This window comes from Neolamprologus multifasciatus, chromosome 16, assembly GCF_963576455.1.
Source record: "Neolamprologus multifasciatus chromosome 16, fNeoMul1.2, whole genome shotgun sequence".
Taxonomy (NCBI): domain Eukaryota; kingdom Metazoa; phylum Chordata; class Actinopteri; order Cichliformes; family Cichlidae; genus Neolamprologus; species Neolamprologus multifasciatus.
In genome coordinates, this window is record NC_140454.1 from 8,826,276 (window position 1) to 8,850,193 (window position 23,918).

At 39.0% G+C, this 23,918-nt stretch overlaps 1 protein-coding gene across 4 annotated transcripts; it reads left to right on the forward strand.

Moving 5' to 3' along the window:
• Positions 1-1,769: 1,769 nt before the first annotated feature.
• On the forward strand, positions 1,770-22,090 carry frzb (frizzled related protein). Of its 4 annotated transcripts, none has more exons than XR_014869750.1 (9): positions 1,770-2,211; positions 9,603-9,851; positions 14,651-14,686; positions 15,446-15,505; positions 15,930-15,995; positions 18,020-18,224; positions 18,533-18,596; positions 19,336-19,571; positions 19,616-22,090. XR_014869750.1 is itself a non-coding variant. In XM_085135026.1 (8 exons), the coding sequence occupies exons 1-8, from the start codon at positions 2,007-2,009 to the stop codon at positions 19,375-19,377; spliced, it is 927 nt and encodes a 308-aa protein (XP_084991152.1). In that variant the 5' UTR covers positions 1,770-2,006; the 3' UTR covers positions 19,378-20,329. The 4 variants fall into 4 exon arrangements, 1 of the variants encoding a protein (XP_084991152.1); XR_014869749.1 differs by having other exon boundaries at positions 19,336-19,565; XR_014869751.1 differs by having other exon boundaries at positions 19,336-19,559.
• Positions 22,091-23,918: the final 1,828 nt, after the last annotated feature.

Genomic DNA, 23,918 nt, shown 5'->3' on the forward strand with positions numbered 1-23,918 from the left:
AAAAAGTTGCAGTGACCCAGGTGGTTCCTCAAACGACCACCTGGGTCTGGCTCCAAAAGCAAATCAGTCCCCAAAATCTCAAACTTTATAGCAGGCTGTTTGCAGGTCTCTATAGCTAATTTTCTCCTTCATAATAACTGCATGGGGTTTTTTTTTTTCCTTTGGGATGTGGCCACTTTGCCTGACTTTGGTGCTGTCTGACAAATAATATGGCCTTTGGTACTACTTAACAGTGTCCATAGAGTCATAGAGCTTTCTAACTCAACCTGGTAGCCTTTAGATGATAACGTAGCACTCCACCCTCTGATCTACAACAAATGAGGGGATGTCACAGTTTAGCTCACACCGAAGAGCTGGATCAAACTCTATTCAGCTTTTCATTGTAAACATTTTAAATTTTCATAAAGATCATGCTTCTGTGCCCATGCACTGGTGATGGTCTGTTCTGCATATGCAGATACAGAATCTGTTTTACAGAGACTTCTTCCAGTGGACAATTTGTAATCTAGTCTTGATCAGTTGTAGACTTTGTGATAAGATGTGTCCGTGTTTGTACTTTAAATGCATATTTTTTTATTTTTAATCATTTCAGCTTCTATTCCCCTTTACCTCAGAGGAAAACATTTTTGCTTCGCCTACATGATAGCTTTTGTCACAGGTTACTTTTCGAAAGAGAGCACTTTGAGACTTCTAAACTCCAAGCAGGAAATGTAATGCCTGGGTTCAGAAAGTTATATCAGTATAGATTAGTTTGTGAAATTGTCTTTGTTTGTTCTTGTTTGAATTTGATATTGTTATAAATGACACTATTCAAATGTCTTGAGGCATTGCAGCAGTTTATTGAAGCATATGCAAACATACATGAACAGACAGTATGACAAAAATAAAGTTTGTTCATTTTTAACTATCCTAAAAGTCAACATTTGGTACGACCGCCTTTATTCTCTAACATAGCCTGAACTCTCTTCAGCAGCTTTCTTGTCATTTCTTTAAGTAGTCTTTAGCACTGGTTCTCCAGGTTTCTTGAAAGATTTTCAAAGCTCTTCTTTGCACGTTTCCTGCCTTTTGTTCAGTTCTCTGTGAAGATGATCCACCACTGCTTCAATGATGTTGAGGTCTGGGTCCTGATAGCGTTCTGTTGTGTCTCTCTATTCCAATGTACCTTTACTATATTTACAGAGTGTTTGAGAAATGTGTATTTAAACAAGGTTTTACTGCAGTGTGTTGAAAGGTGAAGCCACTGCCATTCACACGCTACATGGTATTGCATGTTGGATCAAAATCTGCATTCATAATATCATCAGTTATGACAACATTATCAGCTGTAATGCAGTCCAAACCATGACAGAGCCTCCACCGTGTTTTACTGACAGCTGCACACTGTGTGCGTCCTCCCTACACACTGATAGCAATCTGAAGCACAAAATCCAAAGTTGGCGTTATCGTCTGAAAATGGTCAGGTACAAGAATTTTCCCATTTGTTACGGACATCACTTTCAGCAGTAGATGGCGTTGATAACACATCAAGTGTTTTCTAATATTAAAAAAAAGACAGATTTTACTTTTCTCACGCTCTTACTTTCTCTTAAAGTTAATTGTATGAGGTCTAGCCACTGATTTCGTAAAATGTAATGACACACACACACATCTACGAGCTTTTCACGGCTTTACTCGTGTTGACTTTTCATCTAAAAGGAATCTATCTTTTAGTATGGAGGATAAGAAGGGGGAAAGGAGAGGAGGAGAGGTGAGACGAGTCCAGGAGGGGAGCTGGAGAGAGAAGGAGGGATAGAGGAAGAGGAGGAGGTTGAAGTGTGCATAAGAAAGCAGCTCCTCCCTCCCGCTGTCTGCGGACCGGACGGCAGCAGCAGAAAAGCACCAATCAGCAGGAAAATCGCGTCTAATTTGGGATTTAACTCGAAGTGAATGAGCGAGTCTTCACCGGAGCACGGACCTGCGCTGCCCTCACTTCACTGTGCCCCCATACCCTCTGTGAACCGACCGACATGCTCTCTCTGGGGCTCGCCGTGTCTCTGCTGGCCGTGTCCTGCGCGCTGTGGCCGGCTGCGGTCCGGGCAGCGTCCTGCGAGACGGTGCGGATCCCGCTGTGCCGGTCCATGCCCTGGAACATGACCAAGATGCCGAACCATCTCCACCACAGCACGCAGGACAACGCGGTGCTGGCCATCGAGCAGTTTGAGGGGCTGCTGGGTGAGTTACTGCCCCTCAGTGCCCTAATAAACTTTTTTTAATTGGGCAATTAATTAAGTCATTGAAGAACCTGGTGTGTAATTAACTGACCGTAGAAGCAATCGCACAGTGATTTTTCAGGTTCTCGTGAAAACATGTAAACGTTTTCCCCACAACTTTATTTTTAACTTACTGTTCACGATTTTTGATTTTTGAAGTCTCATAATAATAAGTCGTTAAAGCGCTATTTAGGGCACACAGATTAGTTAACAAGTCGGGCAAAGGCTGAAAGAACCTGGGATGACCTCTTTATCATCTTCACGTTGCCCTGACATTAATATAAACACCTGACCAATCATAACATCGCTGTAATGTTATTTGGCACATAACTCAGAAATGATGAAATTAAAGTAAGGAGGCTTTAATGTACATACAGAAAGTGGAGTGAAGAACAGACACTTGAATAGGTCACTTCTCTAAAATTACCAAGTGTTTTTTCCAGGGCCATAATTATCATATATATTTGAGGGGACATATGCCCCCAATCAGATATATTCAAATTTCCAACCTTCCAATGTACTTATGGAAACCATAAAAATAGTTTTTCTTCTGTGCAATAACAGATGATCACATCCCAAAATACTGATTAGTGAATGTTATCATGAACTAAATTGATGTCTTAATAATAATAATAATAAGAATAATTATAATAATTATTATAATTATAATTATTATTATTATTATAATATGCACAGCAGTGGGTATAATCAGTGTCAGATACTTTACTTTGATGTATTTACCTTCTTTCTTCTTAAATATGCATGTAATTGCGATTCAGTAATAATTTTTATATCAGCTGTTGACCACCTGACCCTCAGACTTAGATCTCTCACCCCCAGATGTTGACTAGTAATAAATGCTAATCAAATATAAACTAATAAAATACTAACTACTGCCAAGTATTTCCAGCAGACCTGCAGGAAAAATGTCAAGACATTTTGTGGTGGAGCAGTGCTGGATCCGGTCTGATCACTGAAACCATCGCTTCACTTAGAGATTATGGAAACCTTTTTCTGCCTTTCTTTTTTGGCTGCTGTAGCAGTACTCTGTAATGGAGCAACCATATTTTGAACAGTTGGTCAGTGACAACCCACTTTCTGGTCTGACTGTAGCACTAATCCAAGACAGCACATATCAGAATTACAGGAGGAGGAACCTGAGCATTTTCAGCCTCTTGGGTTCACATGAATTTGGTTACGAGAGCGTTCAAGATTCTGAAATTATCTCCGAGCTGTGGACGTTGTCCAGGAAAAACAGGAATTTCAATTGTTTCGCCACAAGGGATGACATTCCATTTTTTTCTAATTAGCCAGCCAGTTGACCGTGAAGAATCATAGCATGAGTTGGTTTGAATACTGGAAATTGAATTCCTGGTATTTCCTAAAAGATTCTTGACAAAAATCTGTTTCCATTTTCTGGTGAAAATACCTGCGGTATAATAAAGTTTGAAAATGAGCCCATTTGGCATCATTTTTAACTGGTTGAGAAGCTTGTAGTACAAAAGACTGATTTTTAAACCAGTGCGTTAGTGTTCAAACTTGTGTACATGTATCTGGCATTTCTGATGGAAACATCTTTGTAATTATGTATTATTTGCAGTTTTGAATAAGATGGTAGTCTAAATATTTTTATTCAACCAACAATACACCTGAGGCAAAAGTCATTTTTCTAGTAAAGCTGTCAAACACTCGTGGTTTTAACTAATCAGTCGGCTAAATTAATCCTTTTTCTGTCTTTCTTCCATATTCAGGGTATATAACTGAATGACCAAGGAGCACAAACAAAACAACACAACCACACTCATTCAAATAGTGCAAAAACAATTCGGCTCTTTCCATTTTCTGTTTTATAACACTGTGAACAAAATGTTGGTCCATTTGCTTTGTAGGAAGAAACAAGACTTGTGAACATGTCACTTTAGACTGTGGGAACTTTTGATGGCCATGTTAGTTGTCTGGTAGTAAATTGTAGGCAAAAATAAAAAATCAATCAGGAACATAATCAGTGGAGTAATTGACCCTGCTTAACCCTGCCTGGAGGCTTTCACTTTTCAAAGGTTTTAGCTTTGGCAGGCCGTGGAGTCAGCACACTTAGCAGGTAAGCTGACCTTAATGCCAGCAGACATCAGCTGGTCACCTATTGCATCCAATTGGCAAATTTTAGTCTTTAGACCTCTGACCTCATGTTTCTAAATATTAGAAGTATGACCGTCTGTACCGACAACACTCATTTACATATAGTTTTGAAAGTGCTGCGTTTTCTGAGCAGAAATCTTTTTTTCAGAACTAGAAATAATGAGAACCTTGGAAAATGGCACAGAAGTTATTATTGATTGATTTATTTATTTTAAATTATCACCTTCTCTTCATTTTAAGCGTGGCTTGTTGAGCTATAAATCCTGAGCAAAACTGTAAAAACCGTAGGATTATGGGAGTTGTTAATTTTACTTCGATATAATAGGATGTATTTTTCCATTGAAGGGGACTGATATGCTCCTTTGTTATTATTTCCAGACTCCATGAGAGTAGCTTTGTGTGGCTCAAAGTACAAAATGATCCTTATTCATTTTACACTTGAACGTCGGTGCAGTGCTTAAGTTCACGTAAAAACGCACCCTACTAGCTTGCGTGCCTTTAAGGCTACTACTACTGCTGCTGCTACTACTACTAATGATAATAATAATGATAACTGGAATAATTTAGCCACACATAATTAAAGTTCAACTCTAAATCTAAAAGTCTCCCATCAGGGAGACTGTTTGCCTGATAAGTTAGCCCCACAGTGGAAATAAATAGGATTGGTTCCTTTTGCATATTAAAGAAAAAGTTATTCTTGATTCTTTGTCTTTTGAAATTGCCATGGTGCAATTGCACAGTCTCACTACTTATTTCACTCATATATATTCTAGCAAGTCAGGTTAACAAAAAACGTTATTTTTATTGCAGGTGATTTTACATTGGTTTTGCATTGTATGATTTAAAAGTAGTTCAACCACATGAAATGTTACAGTTTTACTGTAGCTGCTAAGTAAGGCTAGTTAGCGCCTTAAAAAAATAGCTTTAACTTTTTTCCCCTCATTATGATTTTATTTTCACTACCATTTGATGTATGTGGTAATTCAGTTAAGTAAAAATTTCTAATCCATCAGACCGATAAAATTAGGCAAATTAGATTTGGTCTTTTCTCCTTCCATTCAAGTGGAATAGGTCATTATAGAGGTCAGTGGAAGTAGGATCGCCTCAGTAAAAATGCATGAAATTTACATTTATTAAGTAAACTGTAACAGGAACTGCCTCTGAGCATATCTGCGGATATCAAATATTACTATCTCTCTGTAGGATTTGGCAAGTAATATTGCTTTTCAATCCTGCACGTTCTCTACACATGCCATAACTGTCTGGTTAAAAATAAACTAACTAAACTAAATATGAGTTCTGATTAAAGGTTTGGGCAGGCTGCCACAGTTAGGTTTGGTTACTTTGGCTGTTTGAACCATAAATTCCAAACTCTCCTGACCTACTCCTTACATATTAACTCCATAATTAAAATGTTTTGCTTCAAAGAGTCTTCATTACTCTACTATACCTGTTGCCACTGATTTCCAGTCCAGGCCTTGGGTAATTATCCGTACCTCCGTTTTTTTGCCCTGTTCCCTTTCCTTAAGGATGGGTTCTTGACAGCCACCCTTCTACTGAGACCGTTTCTGATGATGCCTCAAAGAGCCAAACGGTAGATCAGAGGTCCCCAATCCCAGTCCACGAGGGCCGGTGTCCCTGCAGGTTTTAGATGTGTCCTTGATCCATCACAGCTGATTTAAATGGATAAATTACCTCCTCAACATGTCTTGAAGTTCTCCAGAGGCCTGGTAAAGAACTAATCATGTGATTCAGGTGTGTTGACCCAGGTGAGATCTAAAACCTGCAGGGACACCGGCCCTCGTGGACTGGGATTGGGGATCCCTGCAGTAGATGGATCAGTGGAAGGGCCAGATGCAGCTCTCAGGTTCTGTGTCAGGCTGGATTTCTCTTATTTATTTAAGAGATACTGTGTGTAAAATGTCACCACTAGATGTCAGTATATTGCAGTCAACTGAATTCTGTTTCAAGTGCTTAATTGAAGCTAAGGTAGCAGCTGTGGGACAGACAACTCGTGTGAGTGGTTGAGGATTTTCTGACCTTTTCTGTTAGGAAATGCTGCTTTCTTGCTGCTGTTAGCCTGTTGGATCCTTGCACACTTGGCGAATACACTGTCATCACGTGAGAATCCATTGACAAATAACTGTGACAACATCAGAATAAATAAGCCCGTTTATGCACATTTTTATGTGTTAGAGCCCCAACCTCTGTGTAGGTAATGAGACATGAGGTAAGGAGGTGGAAAGAGGATAGAGCAGTGGTGGAAGAGAAAAAGGTAGCCAATGTGCAAAGAAAATCTTTCAAAATATACAGAAATGTGCACTGGCTCAAGACTTTTTTTGTTTGTACTAACATTTGCTAACTTAAAATGGTGAATAAGATACTTTAAAATAGGGCTGTATAATAACGTCCTTGTTGTAAAAGCCAACCTTTTTCTTACTTCAAACCAGCAGTTTGACTTAAATTCTTTTATCCATTTCTACAACCATATTTTGAATTCTTTGCTAATGTAGATTTAAATTTGAAATATGTATACGTGTTCATTCTTATTTTTTCTCTAATCGGATCATTTCTCCCAGTCGTTTAACTTGTAATAAGAGACCGTTTCACATTTCCATGTGAGACAAGCATTGATAACTGCATGTGTGGTCACATTCATCAGTAATCTTCACTATTTGAGGTTTCTGCAGTCTCATTTCCTGCCATATTAGTTCATGATTTATCCGTGTCTGTCTTCAATAAATACATTTAGGTGCTGGCTGAACTTTGAGCTTGGCTGAGGAGGGTGGAATGAAGATTTTAAAAAGTGGTAAAAAGGACTCTGCTTTAACCAGAAAAATGTCCTAATGAAAGAGCTCTGGGCCAAAAACCAGGAAGCAGTTTGAGGTCACAAGTTCAAGCTATTTCTGTGACTTCACTGTGAAGTGATACAGCCAAACCTCAGACCCACTCTGCAATAAAAGCACTGATCCATCCTCTACCCAGTGCTAAACTCTTTCTGGTCTCATCCTGTTTGAAAAATGCAGCAGGATGGCTGATGGTACAAGTCCAGTGTTTGTTCAGCCAGGGGTCCCTGAATGCACCATGTCTTCACTGACATGAAGAAGACATGAGTCTATCTAGAGGGCTCAAATTAAGTGAGCCGAGACTGAACAACCGTCCTTAAATATTTCTACAACAAGTGTGGATATGAAAGCTTCTTGGTCATAGCATGTAACGTAATTCTGAAATACTATTTAAAAGGTGAAGAATTCCCAGTGGGTGAGCACTTGGTGACAACCTCTGTCTTCCTTTTCTCACCCCAACCGGTCGTGGCCAGGGCTGGACTGGGACAAAAACTCAGCCCGGGCATTTTGACTAGAGACCGGCCCACCAGGTATTATAGGAAAAGTCATAAAGCCTTTGAATGAAAACAAATGCTGTGGTGACAGTGATGTACAGTCTTGTTGGTATATGTATGATTTCTATACATTTTACATCAGATAAAAACTTTGGTTGAAAGATTCAGATAATAATTTAATAAAAGCTAGAAATATTAAATGAGAATAAGAAAGTAAAGCATTTCTTTATGCCCACTTTTCCCTGTTAATGCCCTACCTGCCCCCCTGGCAAAACTTTGCTAGACCCACCCCTGCACAGTTACCACCTGTCAGCTACACAGAAAAGGATCCTGGTGTTATTTGTCTCTCAGAAACAGTTCATAACTTCCCTTCAACTCATTCATGTCACCTAAAAGGTAAACCTGTTTCTCCATCACCTGTTCAGCTCTGATGATTCAGTAAGGACATCTCCTGGTTTCATCTTCATGTTTCCCTCTCACCAGATAACCAAACCGACATCATGACCAGCAGCTTTTACAGCTGTGGCTCCAGCAAACATCAGCTGATACTAGAAATTAATATTAAATCAATTCTAACAACAGCTGATCAAGCTTGAACGTGCTGCTGTTGTTTAGCGCGACATCCACTGGTTTCCTGTTTCTGGTGCAAAGTGGGCGATAAATAAACAAGATAAAAGCTGATCAATGATCAGTTTCATGATTGAAGTAGCAAAAGGAGAGGGAGGGGGAGAGAATGAGAGAAGAAGAAACAGCTGTGCAGCATAAAGACAGAATAACTCCAGCTTTGTCTTTTTCCATTGTAGCTGAAGTACGGGACAAACTGTGTTCGTTTTCAGCTCAACGCGAAACGCATAATAATTTCTCTGAATGAGGGACAATTCTGTTTTTTACATGACGGTTGGCAACTCTACTAACTAACCTTATGAATAAAATAAAGTTCACTATCAGTAACATCATAGCACCCACCCAGCTGTATAGAAACTCCGTCATGCTAGCTAGTAGTACGAGTTATTGTACTAACTAACTCACTATTAGGGAAAAGTGTGGAAGGTCACTTTATTAATGGGTCTGTTTGAAATGGAGCAGCGAGCTTTTGGATGCCTTCGTCTTTCTCCAGAGTAGGAGTCACAGGAGCTTCCAGTCAGCATCACCAATGACTTGTGTTGCTACCACATGGATTTAAAAAGAAAATAAAAAAGATATCTCCAGGATGGACACCATTTGCTAAAAAAAAGTCTTTTTTTTTTTTTTTAAATGCTTGCAGGTCTTCACAACATATTTTCCTAAGTGCTCCAATTTGTCCTCATTATTTATTTATTTTAACCATATAAGATATTGTTTAACTTTCTTGAGTGACATTGCATATTTGCTGTGTTAGACATGTGGGCTGTAATCCATAAATATTGTGACTAAAGCTGCCTCTAGCAAAACATCTGTATTTAGAGCTATTTGCAGCTATTTTTATTGCAAAAAGACATCTTTCCACAGATTCTGCCTTTATATACAAATCCATGGAAAAATGTCTTTATACCGCTTGATTGCTTGGACGCTCAAAAGTAACAAAAGTATTGAGTTTATAGAGGGAGGGTGTTGGGTGTACATGGACCTCATATACACAGAGTGAGAGTGGGGAACTACACTGACTTTATTTTACCTGGGAAAATCACAAGTTCTACTTAAAACAGTACAATGGCATAAGAGTTCACACCAGGTGTACATGATACACCTGGTGTGGGCGGGGGGAGTGACTCCAGGGCGGGTGGACTAAATTCAATAGCTGCCACCCCACTGATTTTTATTTTGTCATTTCAGCTGCTCATCATTTATGCTCTCTAATGAAATTGCACATATAACCTGTGTTTCCCTTCTTCTTCAAGGTACTGGTTGCAGTCCGGATTTGCTCTTTTTCCTATGTGCCATGTACGCGCCAATCTGTACTATTGACTTCCAGCATGAGCCAATCAAGCCCTGTAAGGCAGTGTGTGAGCGGGCGAAGCTCGGCTGTGAGCCGGTGATGAAGCGTTACAACCACAGCTGGCCCGACAACCTGGCCTGCAGCGAGCTGCCACTCTATGACCGTGGAGTCTGCATCTCTCCTGAGGCCATCGTCAAGGCAGACGGACCAGGTACACTCATTCGTTTGTATTATTGCTGTTATGTGTGGCTGCCAATTTTGACCCGAGACAGCCTAATTCTGGAAATTGTTCTTATGTTTCTGTGTTTTGTTTTGTTTTGTTTTGGGGTTTTTTGTGTGTTTCACCATCACAAAATGATGTTGACATTGACAAAGATTATTAAAAAATCTTTTTTTTAAAAAAAGCACAAAATACAAAGAGGGGGAAAAATATTAAGTGAGTAATCACCATTTTTATAACTAATAAGACGTATTTCCAATGCTAATGTTCATGCTGGTACTTGAAGGATGTCCTTCATTTAAAAGTGCAAGAGACAGTAAAAGGATGGTAACAGGAAGCTGTTCAGTGACTCTGGTTGAAGTGCAGAAACATTAAAAACATCATAAACAACATAAAAAAACCTTTAAAATCAGCTCCTTTTTAGAGGTCCTGAATGAAGGTGTGAGTGAGCATGACCAAATGATTGATTCAAATTTAAAATGTAATCTTTATTGAGCTTTTTGGACAGTTAACATCAGCTTGTGAACAAAAAGTTCATAAGATGATTATTTGAAGCCACACACTGTTTAATTCATGTATTTGACCACCTGAGGAGTTAAGTAAAATGTACCAGGCTCTAAACTCTTACTAATACTACATACCAGTGTCTGTCATGACCAAAAACTGTGAAAGATGGACGTAGCTACAGTAACATGAGCCCCTGATTGCTTCTGCCATTGCCTTTTTGGTATTTTGAGACCAGATGTGATAAGAAAGGGGTGACTTTGATAATCCTGCCTTTCCAACACTTAGAATGACCAAAATTACAAAGTGGACATGACGTTTTATTCGATATCACTCAGAATGAGAGACTCAAACCATAAACTCAGAAAAGTGTTCATACAGGTCAGGGCTGATGCCAATTTTCCTGCAGATTTCTAAAACACCAGATTGGTCAACCCTTGTAGAAAAGAAGACAGATTTAAGTTGCTTTGCATTGGTTTCTACTTTTCAGACCTGAAAGCTACGTCCATCTTTCATAGTGTCTGTAGTAAAGGACCATCTGCATTGGAAGGTTAGCCTTTTCACCAAAGATATTCTGAGTGTCTCCTCAGAATACAGATATTGCTTCACTATTGAGATTTTTCTGAATCAAAAAGAGCAAATATTTTTCTTTGTGAAGACAAAGAGGGAGCTTGTTCACGTGACGGCCCTTCATTGCTTCATTAAACACAAACGTGCACTTTCTAAAACATTTTTCAGTCTCACTGATTTGTAGCATTTGAGTTTAATTTAAAACATTGGGTTTTCATTATTTAACATAGTTTCAGGATATTTTTAGGAATTCTGTCAATTTCAACACAACTTTTGAATTTGAATGTGTAATTAAGTAACAAAATCACTCTGCAGATTAGTTACATAAGTGCCATAAAGAGCAGCTGTGTTCCATGACCAGCAGATGTGCCTGGTTCTGCTGGAGGTTTCTTCCTGATAAAAGGGAGTTTTGTCTTCTACTGTCACCAAAGTGTTTGTTCATAAGGGGTTCATCTGATTGTTGGGGTTTCTCCATGTTATTGTAGGTTTACAATAGTACAATATATATACATTGGCAATAACCATAGCAAAGGTGATCCACATAAATAATGCCATGTATGATACTTTAAGAGCGAATTATGACAACATGAAAATGACTCGTACTCAAGTTCTTGCATAGTAAAACCAGTGACATCTTAAATGGTATGAACTGCACTCTTTCCTCCCGAGAGTCTCAACATGGAGGCTAACTCCGACGAGGATCGCTCACTGCAATTTTTAGTATATATCAGTGTTTTCTATCATGCTATACTACTCTCAGCAGTTTGTTTCTGCTCCCTCTCAGATAACATGAGTCATTCCCTGTCCAACTTCACTCCCACAGACTTTCTCAAAGAGCTCCTTGATACAGGAGGCCCACTCATTTTACACTCAATAAAACCCTCACTGTCCTCTGCTCCTTCAAACAGATCCAGGACCAGCAAGTCCAGAAAAAACCTTCATCTCAATCCCCTTGACCTCCATAACGATACACCCACATATCTCTGTTCTGCCCCAGCTTGGCTTGGCTCAGCGGGGCTTTGGGATTTTCCCTTGGTGTAATTTGTTGGTTTGCTGAGGTTCTGTCGGGGTGAATCATTTAAGTCATTCCAGTGATTTTCTGTGGGACTCTGGTCTGCATGTTGCTTTACAGAAGTATGTCTACAACTAGAAGCAGCTGCAATTTGTCAGTGTATTGAAACACCAGCTCACAACCCCAGTTACCTTTGCACGCCTAGAGGTACATGGATGCATGAGAACAGAGACTTGTACCATAAAGCTAATTCCCAGGTCATTATGAGTGTATCATGCTTTTCCCGTGATTGGATGCCACCCCACATAGCTCTTTTCCCTATCCTGTATTGTTTTTTGGGTAGAGCTGCACATAAAGTGGTGTGGAAAGGTATTTGCCCCCTTCCACTTTTTTGTATGTTTGTCACACTTAAATGTTTCAGATCATCAAACACATTTTGATATTAGACAATGATGACACAAGTTTATTATTAATGTGAAAAAGTGTACAGCAGCAACTCATCCAAGAGGTCACAGAAGACCCCAGAACAGCATCCAAAGGCCTGCAGGCCTCACTTGTCTCAGTAAATGTCAGCGTTCATGATTCCACTATAAGATACAGACTGGGCAAAAATTGCCTGTGTGGAAGAGTTCCAAGACGAAAGCCACTGCTGAGCAAAGGAGCTTGTCTCAGCTATGCCAGAAAACATCTTGAGAAATTCCTCTGTGGACTGACGAGACAAAAGTTGAACTTTTTGGAAGGTGTCTGTCCCATTACATCTGGCGTTAAAAAAAATAAAAAATAACAGCATTTTAGAAAAGGAACAACATACCAACAGTAAAATTTGGTGGTCATGGTGTGATGGTCTGAGGCTGTTTTGCTGCCTCAGGACTTGGTAGACTTGTTGTGGTAAATAAAACAATGCCGTCTATCAAAACATCCTAAAGGAGTAGAAGGTCCACCTCTGAATGGCTTAAGAAACACAAAATTAAGATTATGGAGTGGCCTAGTCAATGTCTTGACATGAATCTGATTGAGATTCTGTGACGTGACCTTAAAAAGGTGGTTCATATAGATGTAGCACAGCAGCCGCCAGGGTGGCAAACTGTAAACCTACAAAATTGGTAACTGCAATACATATCTCTGTATTGCTAGTTGTCTGGCCAATCTGGCTAAGGCATTCAGGTAGTTTTTAAGTCTGATCTCTTTAAGTTCACCTCTTCCAGAGCAGTTAAATGCCACACCACAGGCTAATGTGCTAATCTGCCATAATGATCTAGTTTTTACCTTATCAGGGGGAAAAGGAGAAAAAAAATGACTAGCCTATTAACCTTTTTGTTTTTTCTGTTTGTTTGTTTGTTTGTTGGGCGGGGTGCAGAAACCCTGCAGATAGAAAGTTATTGTAGCATCTCAGATCTGTATTAAGAACCTGGCTTATCGATACAGATGCCAAGACTAAAGCCTGTTTTTACAGAGCAACTTTGGAAGTTTCTGAAAAATTGACATTTTCCACAGTTGCTCTTTCTGATGAGATGGATGGATGAAAATATTCAGTTTGGTTTATAGAAGGGTGCTGCCTGTATGTACCTTGCAGGAGGCAGCATTTATAAATAAAAAAAAAATTATAATAATAAAGAAATCCAAAGTCCCACATATCTCCAAAGTTAATTTTCCCTCCTTCTGGACCTTTTCCTACAACCTCCAGGACAGGCTAACCATCCATTATGCCCAGGTCCAGATCACAATGGTAACAGTGATCACAAGCTTCTTGTTGAAAATATTTTTCTGGTCAGGTGGGACGCAAATTTCCAGCCTCTTCTTCCAGTTGAATATCACTACAGAACCCCCTACTTGAAGCAACCTCTACTGGCTCCTTTCTGTGTAAAGGGAGGAAGTTTTGCTTTACACATGTAACAGATGCCTGACTCAAAGGGTAAGCAAAACAAACTGAGGGCTATTTACTTTAGTCGACGGTGCCTTGGTTAAAAGGTTAAGGCTTGAGGATATATGCAATGCTGTTGGTATTCATACACTATAAATAATGTTGCTCTTGGAACTTTTATTGCAACTGACTAATCAGTGTGGTGATGTCATAGCTTTGCAACTAGGCAAAAAAGACCAAAATCTACTCCCACAACGGCTTCAGAAAGTCGATGAAAGCCGATAATGTGCAACAAAGTCGGTGTAGGAAGCGGACTGAGATGGACATTCAAACTGCAGTTCATGTCATGTGACAACCAATGGGGTAATGATGACTTAGGTTTGGGTATAAAGTTGTCGTCGTCATAATAATAGTTGTTATTTTCATTGTTTTTACAATTTCTAATTTTTTTTTTTTTTCAGTTTCATAAAAATATACTTTTGTGAAAAGGTTAATTTTTATCCAAACGGTCTTTCAGTGCTTTCTCAAAAGCTTTTGAAAGTAAACTTCCCCTGTTGGTTCTGAAGCAACATTAACAAAATTATGATGCTTCTAAAGCACACACACAAAACTCCCTTTTAACAGAAAGAAACCTTTCTATTTGGCAGAATGAGGCTCAGGCCTGCTTGGAGGTGAAGTAGTGAATATCAAAGTCATAATGACTGTTCTGTGCAGTTTGCGCATTACTGACACTGCGCAGTGATCCACCTGTTTGAGTTGTATTCCAATAAGACCACCATTTTTAATTGCGAACCAAAAGAACAAGTTTCTTTCATTTCTGACTGCCATCTTTCTGATCCATAGATCCATACCACCAGGACCCAGCCAGGTGTAACCCAGGTAAGGCTGAACCTTAACATTTCCATTTTCTTAACATGGTCTGTATGTAAAATATCTTCCAGGGCCTAAAAAGCAAAGCCTTAAGCCTACAGGATGCAGTAGGGGGCAACACCTGAGGGTTGCAAAAAAACCCAAAACTTCTAATCTTATGAAATCTGTGAAAATGACCCTTATATCTGTAAACACTTGGGTTTTGGGGCTCACAGTCTCATTCTGGGTCATTATTGAATAAAATCTTTACTAAATGTTATAATTTTTTATTTTTATTCATCATGTCAGAAGCATTATTCATCCAGCATTATCCAGGATATGATCATTCGTCAATGACTGGTTGTGTTAAAGAGTTCAGCTGTCACCCTCGATTTCTGTCTGATCCACCCCTCGTTCATCACATCAAGTTTCAAAACCTCAAGCTGGCTAAAGTAGAAAAAAGACCTTGAGGCCTCACAACCAGATTACACCAAACGGTGATGAATTGGTGTGTGTTTATTTGGATCTGGAAACGACTGCATTTTTTTCCTGACCACTGGACTACCCGATGTCAGTAGTTGTCAAACGTTTTCTGCCGCACCTCAGAAGCTGGAAAGTCTGACACACCAATTTTAAAATTAGTTCAGCATGGGTAAAAGGTCAGCACAATGGGATCTAGATCTGTGTCCCACCCCAAAAGTTTGAAAACCACTGGTATGAATTAACTATGAACCTGTTAAAATACTTTACTAAAAAGCGTGTCTTTCCTGGGTTTGATTCCCCTGACAGAATCCAGTCCAGACTTCCCAATGGACTCAAACAACCTTCACTGCAGAGGACCAGATGGAGGTAACTTCTGTCTAATGTCCAACCTTTGGTGTAGTTTACATCATTCTACACCAGTGGTATTGATAATATTTATATTTGGCCCTGTAGCTTAATAGTTACAGTCAGACCACATTTGGCCAATTGGAAGTACAAAAATTGGTAACATGAGGCAACAGCTATCCTGGGTGCTGTCCAAATGGCCACGAAAGTAAACAAATTTGGATGTGTCATATCAGTCCATGTTTTAAGAAGAACTAAATTCATAGATGCCCACAGACAAGCAACAATCTTGAGTGGATTTAAACTTGCAACAATGATCTTTCTTGGCTCACTCAAATGTGGCATTGCAAATTTAACTGGGAAATGTGGATTTTTAAGATGGAGCTTGGATGAAACTTTCCTTTGTCAGTGCTTATTTAAAAAGTTGTAATTTGTGTGTCCATAGATAGATGCAGATGTAAGTCAGTCAGAATGAATATGAGAACCTATGAGAAGAACAACTACAACTATGGTGAGTCATCTGAAGTTTTTGTTTAAAGTATTATTTTTATTTTCTTTTTTACACTTAATGTAAATGCATAATTTATTTGAGGTCACATTTTCACATATGTGTGTGTATAATTTTACTGAGATACAAGTCAGATCGGATGCTCTGAGATGATTTTGGGATCTTGTTTTTCATGTTTAGTACCTGGAAAAGCCTATATTATGGAGAGAGAGTGTCATTTGTTGTTCAGCTTTCATCAGGTAGCTAATCTTGTATCATATTTGATGCTCAGATGCTATTGGTGACACTAATAATGAACCAGTGTCTTTAAAGTAATTTGATCTGAGTAATCCCATTGTTCCTTTTCACAAGTCTGTAAAATCAGTACTTGACTTGCTTTATACCTTAACCGCAAGAAAGTTTTTAACAACCTCGTACATTTTCTCCCTGAATATAAAAGTAAAACAATTCTGTGCTCCAACTAGAAATAAATTGGAGACAAAAATGCTTGAGGCCAGAAAGGCTTTTCCTGATGAATACAGCACGCAGGCTTGATTTGGCAAATCCAGCAGAGATTTCCATGTGGTCCTCACTAATGCTTTTGGCCACAAAATCCATTTGGGAAAGCTTTTAGATTTATTTTTTTCCAAGCAATCATTAAACAAGAGCCCACTTTCAAAATTGTCCGATATAATTGAAACAGAGGAGTTTAGTAAACCTGGTAGCATGCCAGAGTGCACAAGGTGGTCTTTATAAATCTTACTGCTTGCATTCTCCCTTTGCTAATTAACACTGATTCTGATATTACACTGGAATCCAACCTGCCGTGCTGGTTCTGCTTACTTCTCATCCATCTGTGTAGCTTCCATTTCCTCGTTTAGTGGCCTTTTTCTCCTTTTTTTTTTTTTTTTTTTTTGCTTTACAGTGATGTCTGTTTTTCTGCGTTAGTTGCATTCTTTGGTATGTTAACCCTGAGACTTCTGCATAGGTTTGTTTTTGTTAGGATGACAGTTTAGCAAATTCCATGCTTTGGGCTGGTGCTGCTGGATGATTAATATATACATTTTTTATTTCACTTTTGAAGTGACGGGTTTGTAATCAGTAAGTCTAATAAACACGTTTTAATTGTGAAAAATAGGCCACAGGGCTTTTTGGAAGATCAGTTTCTTGACTGTCTCTCTATTAGCCTCATGTGTCAGGGCATGTCAAGTCTTTTTTTAAAAAAATAAAATGCACAACAGAAAAGTTGGGAACTTGTATATCATCAACATGCAAACACCACATATGTTGCATACTACATGCCAGTTGGAGTCCTGGTCATGTTAGCCCCTGATATATAATATTAAATGTATCTTTAATAGCTTTGTAACGTTTAGGTCAACTTACCCAAGTCATAGCTAGCTGTCTAACTGCCCTGAGCTGGTTATTTGTTTAGAAAGTGCATATATCAGTTTTATATCTTTTGATTTGTACCATTATATGACTGTCTCCACTTGCATTTTGCTAGTGATAATGTTAGCAAAAAGGATACAGTTAGCTAGCTAGCTATAACTTAGCCAGATTTGTACAGTGTAGCTATATTCCAATGTAAGATGGGTTGCAGTTGCTTTGATGCTAGTATTACAGTAGCTAACATTAGCCAACATTAGGCAGAAAAACGATAGCTCAGCATTAGCATTGATATCCAAAGTCAAACTACCCTCCATGACTCAGGTTCCCCGCAGTTTAATTTTCTTTTCAGGCAGACAGGCTTCATTAGTCAGTGTTTGAGTTTCTTGCTTGCTGACTTGGACAAATTGCTCAATGCCATTAGCTTCCTTACCCAAGCTGTGCTGTCCAGTAAAGTTTTCACTAGTAAAATGTGGTATGCATGTGTTTAATAAGGTCTGGTACCAGGCCAAGAAAAATTAAATAATGATTCACACTTAAACCAGGGATTTTAAAAAAACATAACAAAAGGGTGTGTTTTTATGGGTTGGTGCGCATTGGTAAGAGGAATTTCTGAATATCTCATATTCATTTTCCATGCTGGTGCCTTTGTTCTGCAGTGATCAGAGCAAGGGTCAAGGACGTGAGGAATCGCGGTCTGGAGCCCACCGCTGTGGTGGACGTGAAGGAGGTGATCAAGTCTTCTCTGGTCAACATTCCCAAGATGACGCTGACACTCTACTACTCATCCTCCTGCCTGTGTCCTAAGCTGACTCCTGGAGAAGATTACATCATTATGGGCTACGAGGACGGTGAAACCTCAAAGTATGGGCAGTGGAAGATATAACTGATAATATAGTTATTGACAAGAAGAAGTTGGTAAGACAGAAGTCCAGAACTTGTTGAGACTGGGCCCGTGCTTTATCTAGAGAAAAATCTCACTCGTAGAACCAGTATGCTGTCAGACTTTGAGACAGCTTCCGATTGCCCCTTTGCTCTGCAGGGTGCTATTGTGATAAATTACTGATCAGAGCCAAATGTTTTTCCTTTTTTCAAAAGAAAGTCGTATTTTAGTTTCTTCTTTTGCTAGCTGTTAAACTATGCCAAACATTGTTAAAATTTTGTCTTTGCAGGTTGCTCCTGATTGACAGGTCCATTGCTCAGAAGTGGAAGGATAGAATTGGCAGGAAGGTCAAGGTGCGTAGTTAAATATACCTGATTTTGGTTCTGGGTTAAAATAGAAAGTCTCTAGTGCTGACTGGTTTCAGACCCTTTTCTCTCAACTCTTTTTTTTTTTTCCCCATCTTCTGCCAACTATGAGCAAACTACTACCCAGGCAAAACTGAGTCAGCAATTTGAAATAAATTATCAGTTTTCTTTGGAACAGGCTTGCAGCTCTTGTTTTCTCACACTCTGAAGATTTGGCATTGTGACTGTGGTGAAACACGCGCCCATCATTGTCATTGCACATGGCAGCGTGCACCGAAACTGCTCAGCGCACTGTAGTGTTGTTAATGTTTGAAATGTACCAGAGCAGGAGCATCGGGATTCCCCAGAGACTTAGAGGGAGATTTCAACAGCTCTGCTGAAACTTTTTAAAAAGAAAGATTCATGTTTTGCTTTGTTTTCTGTTTTTACTGCCTTTTTTGTTTTCTTTGAACGTGTGTCATTTAGGGGAAGATTGCAGCAAGTCAGTCGCCATAGGCTTGAGCATTAATGATTACAATGCTGTCACACTTTGCGATCAGTGACTAATACATTGATTGTAGTAGCCTCTCTAGAAAAGTAACATTGAAAGCGATAGTGATCAATCCAATGGTGAAGAGCAGCAACCAAGGATCTTTATTAGGGATTGTATTTTTAGTTGCTTATTGTCTCCAAAGATGGAGCTGATTCCTCCCAATCATTTCACTTTTCTGTCTTTCCTTCTGTCCAGAGATGGAACCAGATGCTGCACAGGAAAATCAGTCGCCACTGAGATCTTCTGACTTTGTGTGCGTGTGACCGTGTGTGTGTAGATATTGCACTATTACAGGCTGTTGTAGCTGAATGTAGTTCAACTCTTCATCTGCCACTGTTTGAAGTCAGTTTTGTCATTTACTTCCTTTGCACAAACATCAATTAGTGTGTGTGTGTGTGTACGTGTGTGTGTGTGTGTGTGTGTGTGTGTGTGTGTGTGTGTGTGTGTGTATACGTGTGTGTGTGTACACCTAAAGCACTCAGTTAAGATGCCAGAGGGAGGAGCTTAAAATTGCGTGCAGGCATGTACTTTTATTTTTTTTTTTTTTTCCCCTGCGGTGGCTGTGTTGGCTACACAGCTCCTCTTCATGGTTACAGTTTTTATTAATCCTGGATGTTGGCCATGTTACCATGGTGATGGGATGGACGACATTTGAATGATACGAAAGCCATTTGGACTTGGACATTTTGAATACATCTGTAGCCATGACCTGCCTTCCACTGAGCTCCTAAGAAAATGAAACGTGGATATCTATGCTTTGTTCAGACAGCAGTGTGAGTAGAAAGCAGCAGAAACTTGTTTTCCTGAATATCGTTAGATCCAGTTATCGATGGATTACTGAATGGGCCTCGTGAGCACAGGCCACCGCCTTCTGTTTTGACAAATTCCAACTTTAAAATCTGCAAAGAGCTTCAAAACAGTCACATAGATGTGTAAAAAGACAGTAAATGACTGCAAAGATAACAAGTTGAAGACTAACAACCATATAAAGAGTCACAAATTATCAAAACTCTGTGTGGCACTGTTTTAAATAAAAGAAAAGCCCTTTTTAAAATTGCCTGTAAAATTCACATTTTGCAAATTTGTTAGACATGGATAACAAATTTTTAAACATTTTGTAAAGCTTTTTATAACCTTTTTTTAAAGCAGTTGTACGTAAAGAATAAAACCAAAAATCTTACTGCTTTGATATGGCATTCAGTATTATGATTTCTTGTCGGCTGATGGTTTACGTGGGCATTATGGGGGTGGGGGGCAGATGTACATCAGTTCCATTATGCTTTTGTTTAACAAATGTTTAATCTCCCCTCAAATCTGACCAGCAAGCATATTCTAACATGTATTTACTGTTTTGGTACCTGTTAAAAATTAGTACTATATTTGTGCGACCCACACCGTGACCAATATAGACTTTTTTTTCTAAGTAAGTAAATTTTTAAATAGAAGAGGAATGTGACCGTAACTTAAAGAGGGAGTTCACCCCAAAATAAAATGTAATCCACCATATCACCGTGCATAAGGATGCCTGCGACAGGATGTAAACGCTGATGGCGTCATCCTCGTCTGAACTGTAGTGTCAATGTTTCTATGGCTAATATATCCAAAACTGGACGTTCTGCACCAAAAATATGGATGCATTTACATGCACATCTCAGTACATGTGAAAGCCAACTGTGGGCCATAAAACTGCAGGTCTCTTTTTATATTTGCAAGTGGTCTTTCATCATTTGACTAAAAAAAATTATCAATATGTGATAAATTCATAAAATGACAGGCGCGAGTCAGAAAACACACATGATGGCAGACAAAAAGTCCTTAAATGTGTGCTTGTTACATTTCTCTTAAATTCGGCAATATTAATCTGTATTACATGGATCCTGTATTGGTACATATCTTTTGTGGAGCACAAAAGCCCCACCAACATTATGTCCAAACCTATTTATGAAGGGCAGCCAATCAGAAGAAGGTGATCTTGAATGGCATGCGAAGGGAGCTAAAATAGACTGCACTGTTTTAAGGCCAAGAAAAATAAGGATTATCTTGAGCTGAGAATCATCCAAAGCTAACTGAGTAGAATCCAAAAATATAATTTAAAAAAAATCATGTTGAAAATGTTAGAAAACTGAATGGTTAACCAGTCTTAACAGGTCTCGTTTAAAATTGTAGGTAGATATTAAAAAGGGACTTTGTAACACGTTATTTTTGTTGCGACTAAACTCTAGGCTTTTATTGGAGTTATTTGTGGACGCAGCCATTGTTTTTGTGCAAGAGGCAAAGTGAAAACGTATTCCCATTATAATATTCACGTACTATATACTGACATGTAGCACACATGAAGTGCATTACCTTGACAGAATGTGTTGTTGGGTTGGCCACAAAATCTGGGGAATGGATATAATGATGATGAAGCATATAAAATAATGGCTTTTGCACAGATTGACAATAAAAATACTCTACTGTTGGTCGTGTGACCAAGGTAAGTTGGCGTCATTTGCCTTAAGCATTCCCTTTTGTGTGTGTGTGTGTTTTGTGGTTTTCTTCTCAGAGGAATGACAGGCTTTGCAGACTTTTCCTTGGATGTCAATCTCTTACATCTGAAAAATGTATGAGCATCACCTCTACTTTTAAAGTCATTTGAAAAACCTTTTTGTTGTTGTTGTTGTCACAGCAGCCATCCACACTGTTACCATTTCCACCTGTGCTGTCCCTCCTCTGACAGATGTGATCAGTGAGCAAAGTCTTTTTCTTTTCTTTTTTTTAATTAAACTGCAATTTGCTGCTGCTGCTGTCTGAACACAGCCTCAGATAAACGGTATTCTCATTATCGCACAGTAACTCTGTTCATGTAAACACAGTAACACTCAGTGCCACACTACTCTGTACTAACACCCTGATATGTTGAATTCTGGACTTCTCGTAGCAGTGTGAACCATTAAACATGATTTAGACAAGATAAGCTGGAGTGTGTCTGTTTTGGGGTTTTTTTTGTTTTGTTTTAAAATTGAGGCTGATTTATACCACAAAGGCTCATATAGGGCTTCACCACCTTGAACTACACCAGATTAAAAGCAATAATGCTGAACTCTCAGAATTTCAGTGTTTCTCATTGATGGGAGTAAAGTTTAACAAAGCAGACCAGTAGCCGCATGAACTAGCCACTGTGTGTGCGTGTGTGCGTGTGTTTGTACTGCTTCCAGTAGTTCCTGAGTACTAATTTCCAGCAGTGTTTTCTCAGCTGCAGTTTCCATGAGAGGGAAGAGAAAATGTTTTCATGGATTTACTGCCATTACACCTCCTTATCCTCCTCCGCTTTAGTCCTCCACGCTCTTGTCCTCTCTGGTCTGTGCTCCGTGTTGACTTCAGCTGACTGCCTGACTGAAAACACACCTGGTGCTGGGATAAGGTGTAGTCTGTTTCTGGAGGCTGAGTGGTTCTATTCATGTTTCTGAGTGCTGACACAGCAGAGAGTTTGACACCGGCCGACCTCGTTGACAGAGGTTAAAGCTGCTTTAAATCCTTTTTTTTTTTTTTTTTCCCCCAACATCTGTTCATCAAGTTCTTAAACACTCATTAAAATAAAACTAAAAAGCACAAGTAGAAATTTTTCTTTGGCTTTTCTCGTGTCGTCACATCTGGTGCTGTCAAATATTTGGTTGTATTTCAGCCTGTTTTGTAAGAGCACTTGACAACGTTTCAGTGCTAGCTTGGTCAATTTTCTCGTCAATGTTTTAACCCTTTTTCATCTTTTTTCTATGCAACATGAACCTGATGTAGTCTGGTATATTGCCATATCCTAGGGTGTTTTTGCCCTAGCTTTTCCTATAGCTTCACTGATACTTGCCTTTTTTTTAAATTCAATATTATCAACATACAATATAATATAGTATTTATAATATTTATATAGTGCCAAATCACAAAAGTGGTTGCCTCGAGGTGATTGGTATTGTAAGGTAAAGACCCTACAGTAATACAAAGAAAACCCCAATAATTATATTATGAGCAAGAATTTGGTGACAGTGGGAAGGAAAAACCACTGTCACCAAATTCTCTAACAGGAAGAAACCTCCAGCAGAATCAAGCTCAGGGATCGGTGGCCATCTACTGGGACCGTTTGGGGTCTGGTTGTAAGGTAAAGACGCAACAATAATGGGTTAGGGTTTTATCAGATTCTCTGATGCACGGTGTCAAATATGAGGCCCGGTGGCCAGAATCAACCCAGCAAAGACTCCAATCCGGCTCGCTAGACAGCTTCGGAAAATATGATGAGGACATACATTTTTGGACTTTAAGTTATATTATCAGATATTTTACAGCTTTTTTCTGCTAATAAAGACCTCCCCCCACAGCCATTCATATTACACCGAAACTGTAATAGACAGAAAATAATAGACAAACAGTTAAATGTCAGAAAAGTTCCTGTTTTTTACTTTCTAATTTAGATATTTCAGTTCAATCAACAAAAATTTTGTTTTGAAACTACAGGACAGTCTGGACAGTGAGCAACCAGAACTTTGTCTGTAATTTTACAAATTATCATGTAAAAAGACTGAGACGTGCTGTAAAAATTGCTTTTCACTGTTTTATATTAGGATATCTCAGGGATTCAATATGTTAATTAAAGATTTTTATGATGACAGAAAGAACAGTTTCACTCGCCCGGCCCGCATTAAGATCAAAGTGGGCTGAATGTGGCCCACATACAGTTTGACATCCCTGCTTAATGTGTCTCTGTAGCAGGTGTAATCCAATATTTTGGTTATGTTGTTTCACATGTTGGT

Coding starts and splice junctions, on each gene's coding strand:
- frzb (XM_085135026.1), top strand. CDS start 2,007: ATGCTCTCTCTGGGGCTCGCCGTGTCTCTGCTGGCCGTGTCCTGCGCG. Junction 18,225..18,532: donor GAGGACGGTGAAACCTCAAA/GTATGGGCAGTG, acceptor TTGTCTTTGCAG/GTTGCTCCTGATTGACAGGT. Junction 18,597..19,335: donor GAATTGGCAGGAAGGTCAAG/GTGCGTAGTTAA, acceptor CCTTCTGTCCAG/AGATGGAACCAGATGCTGCA.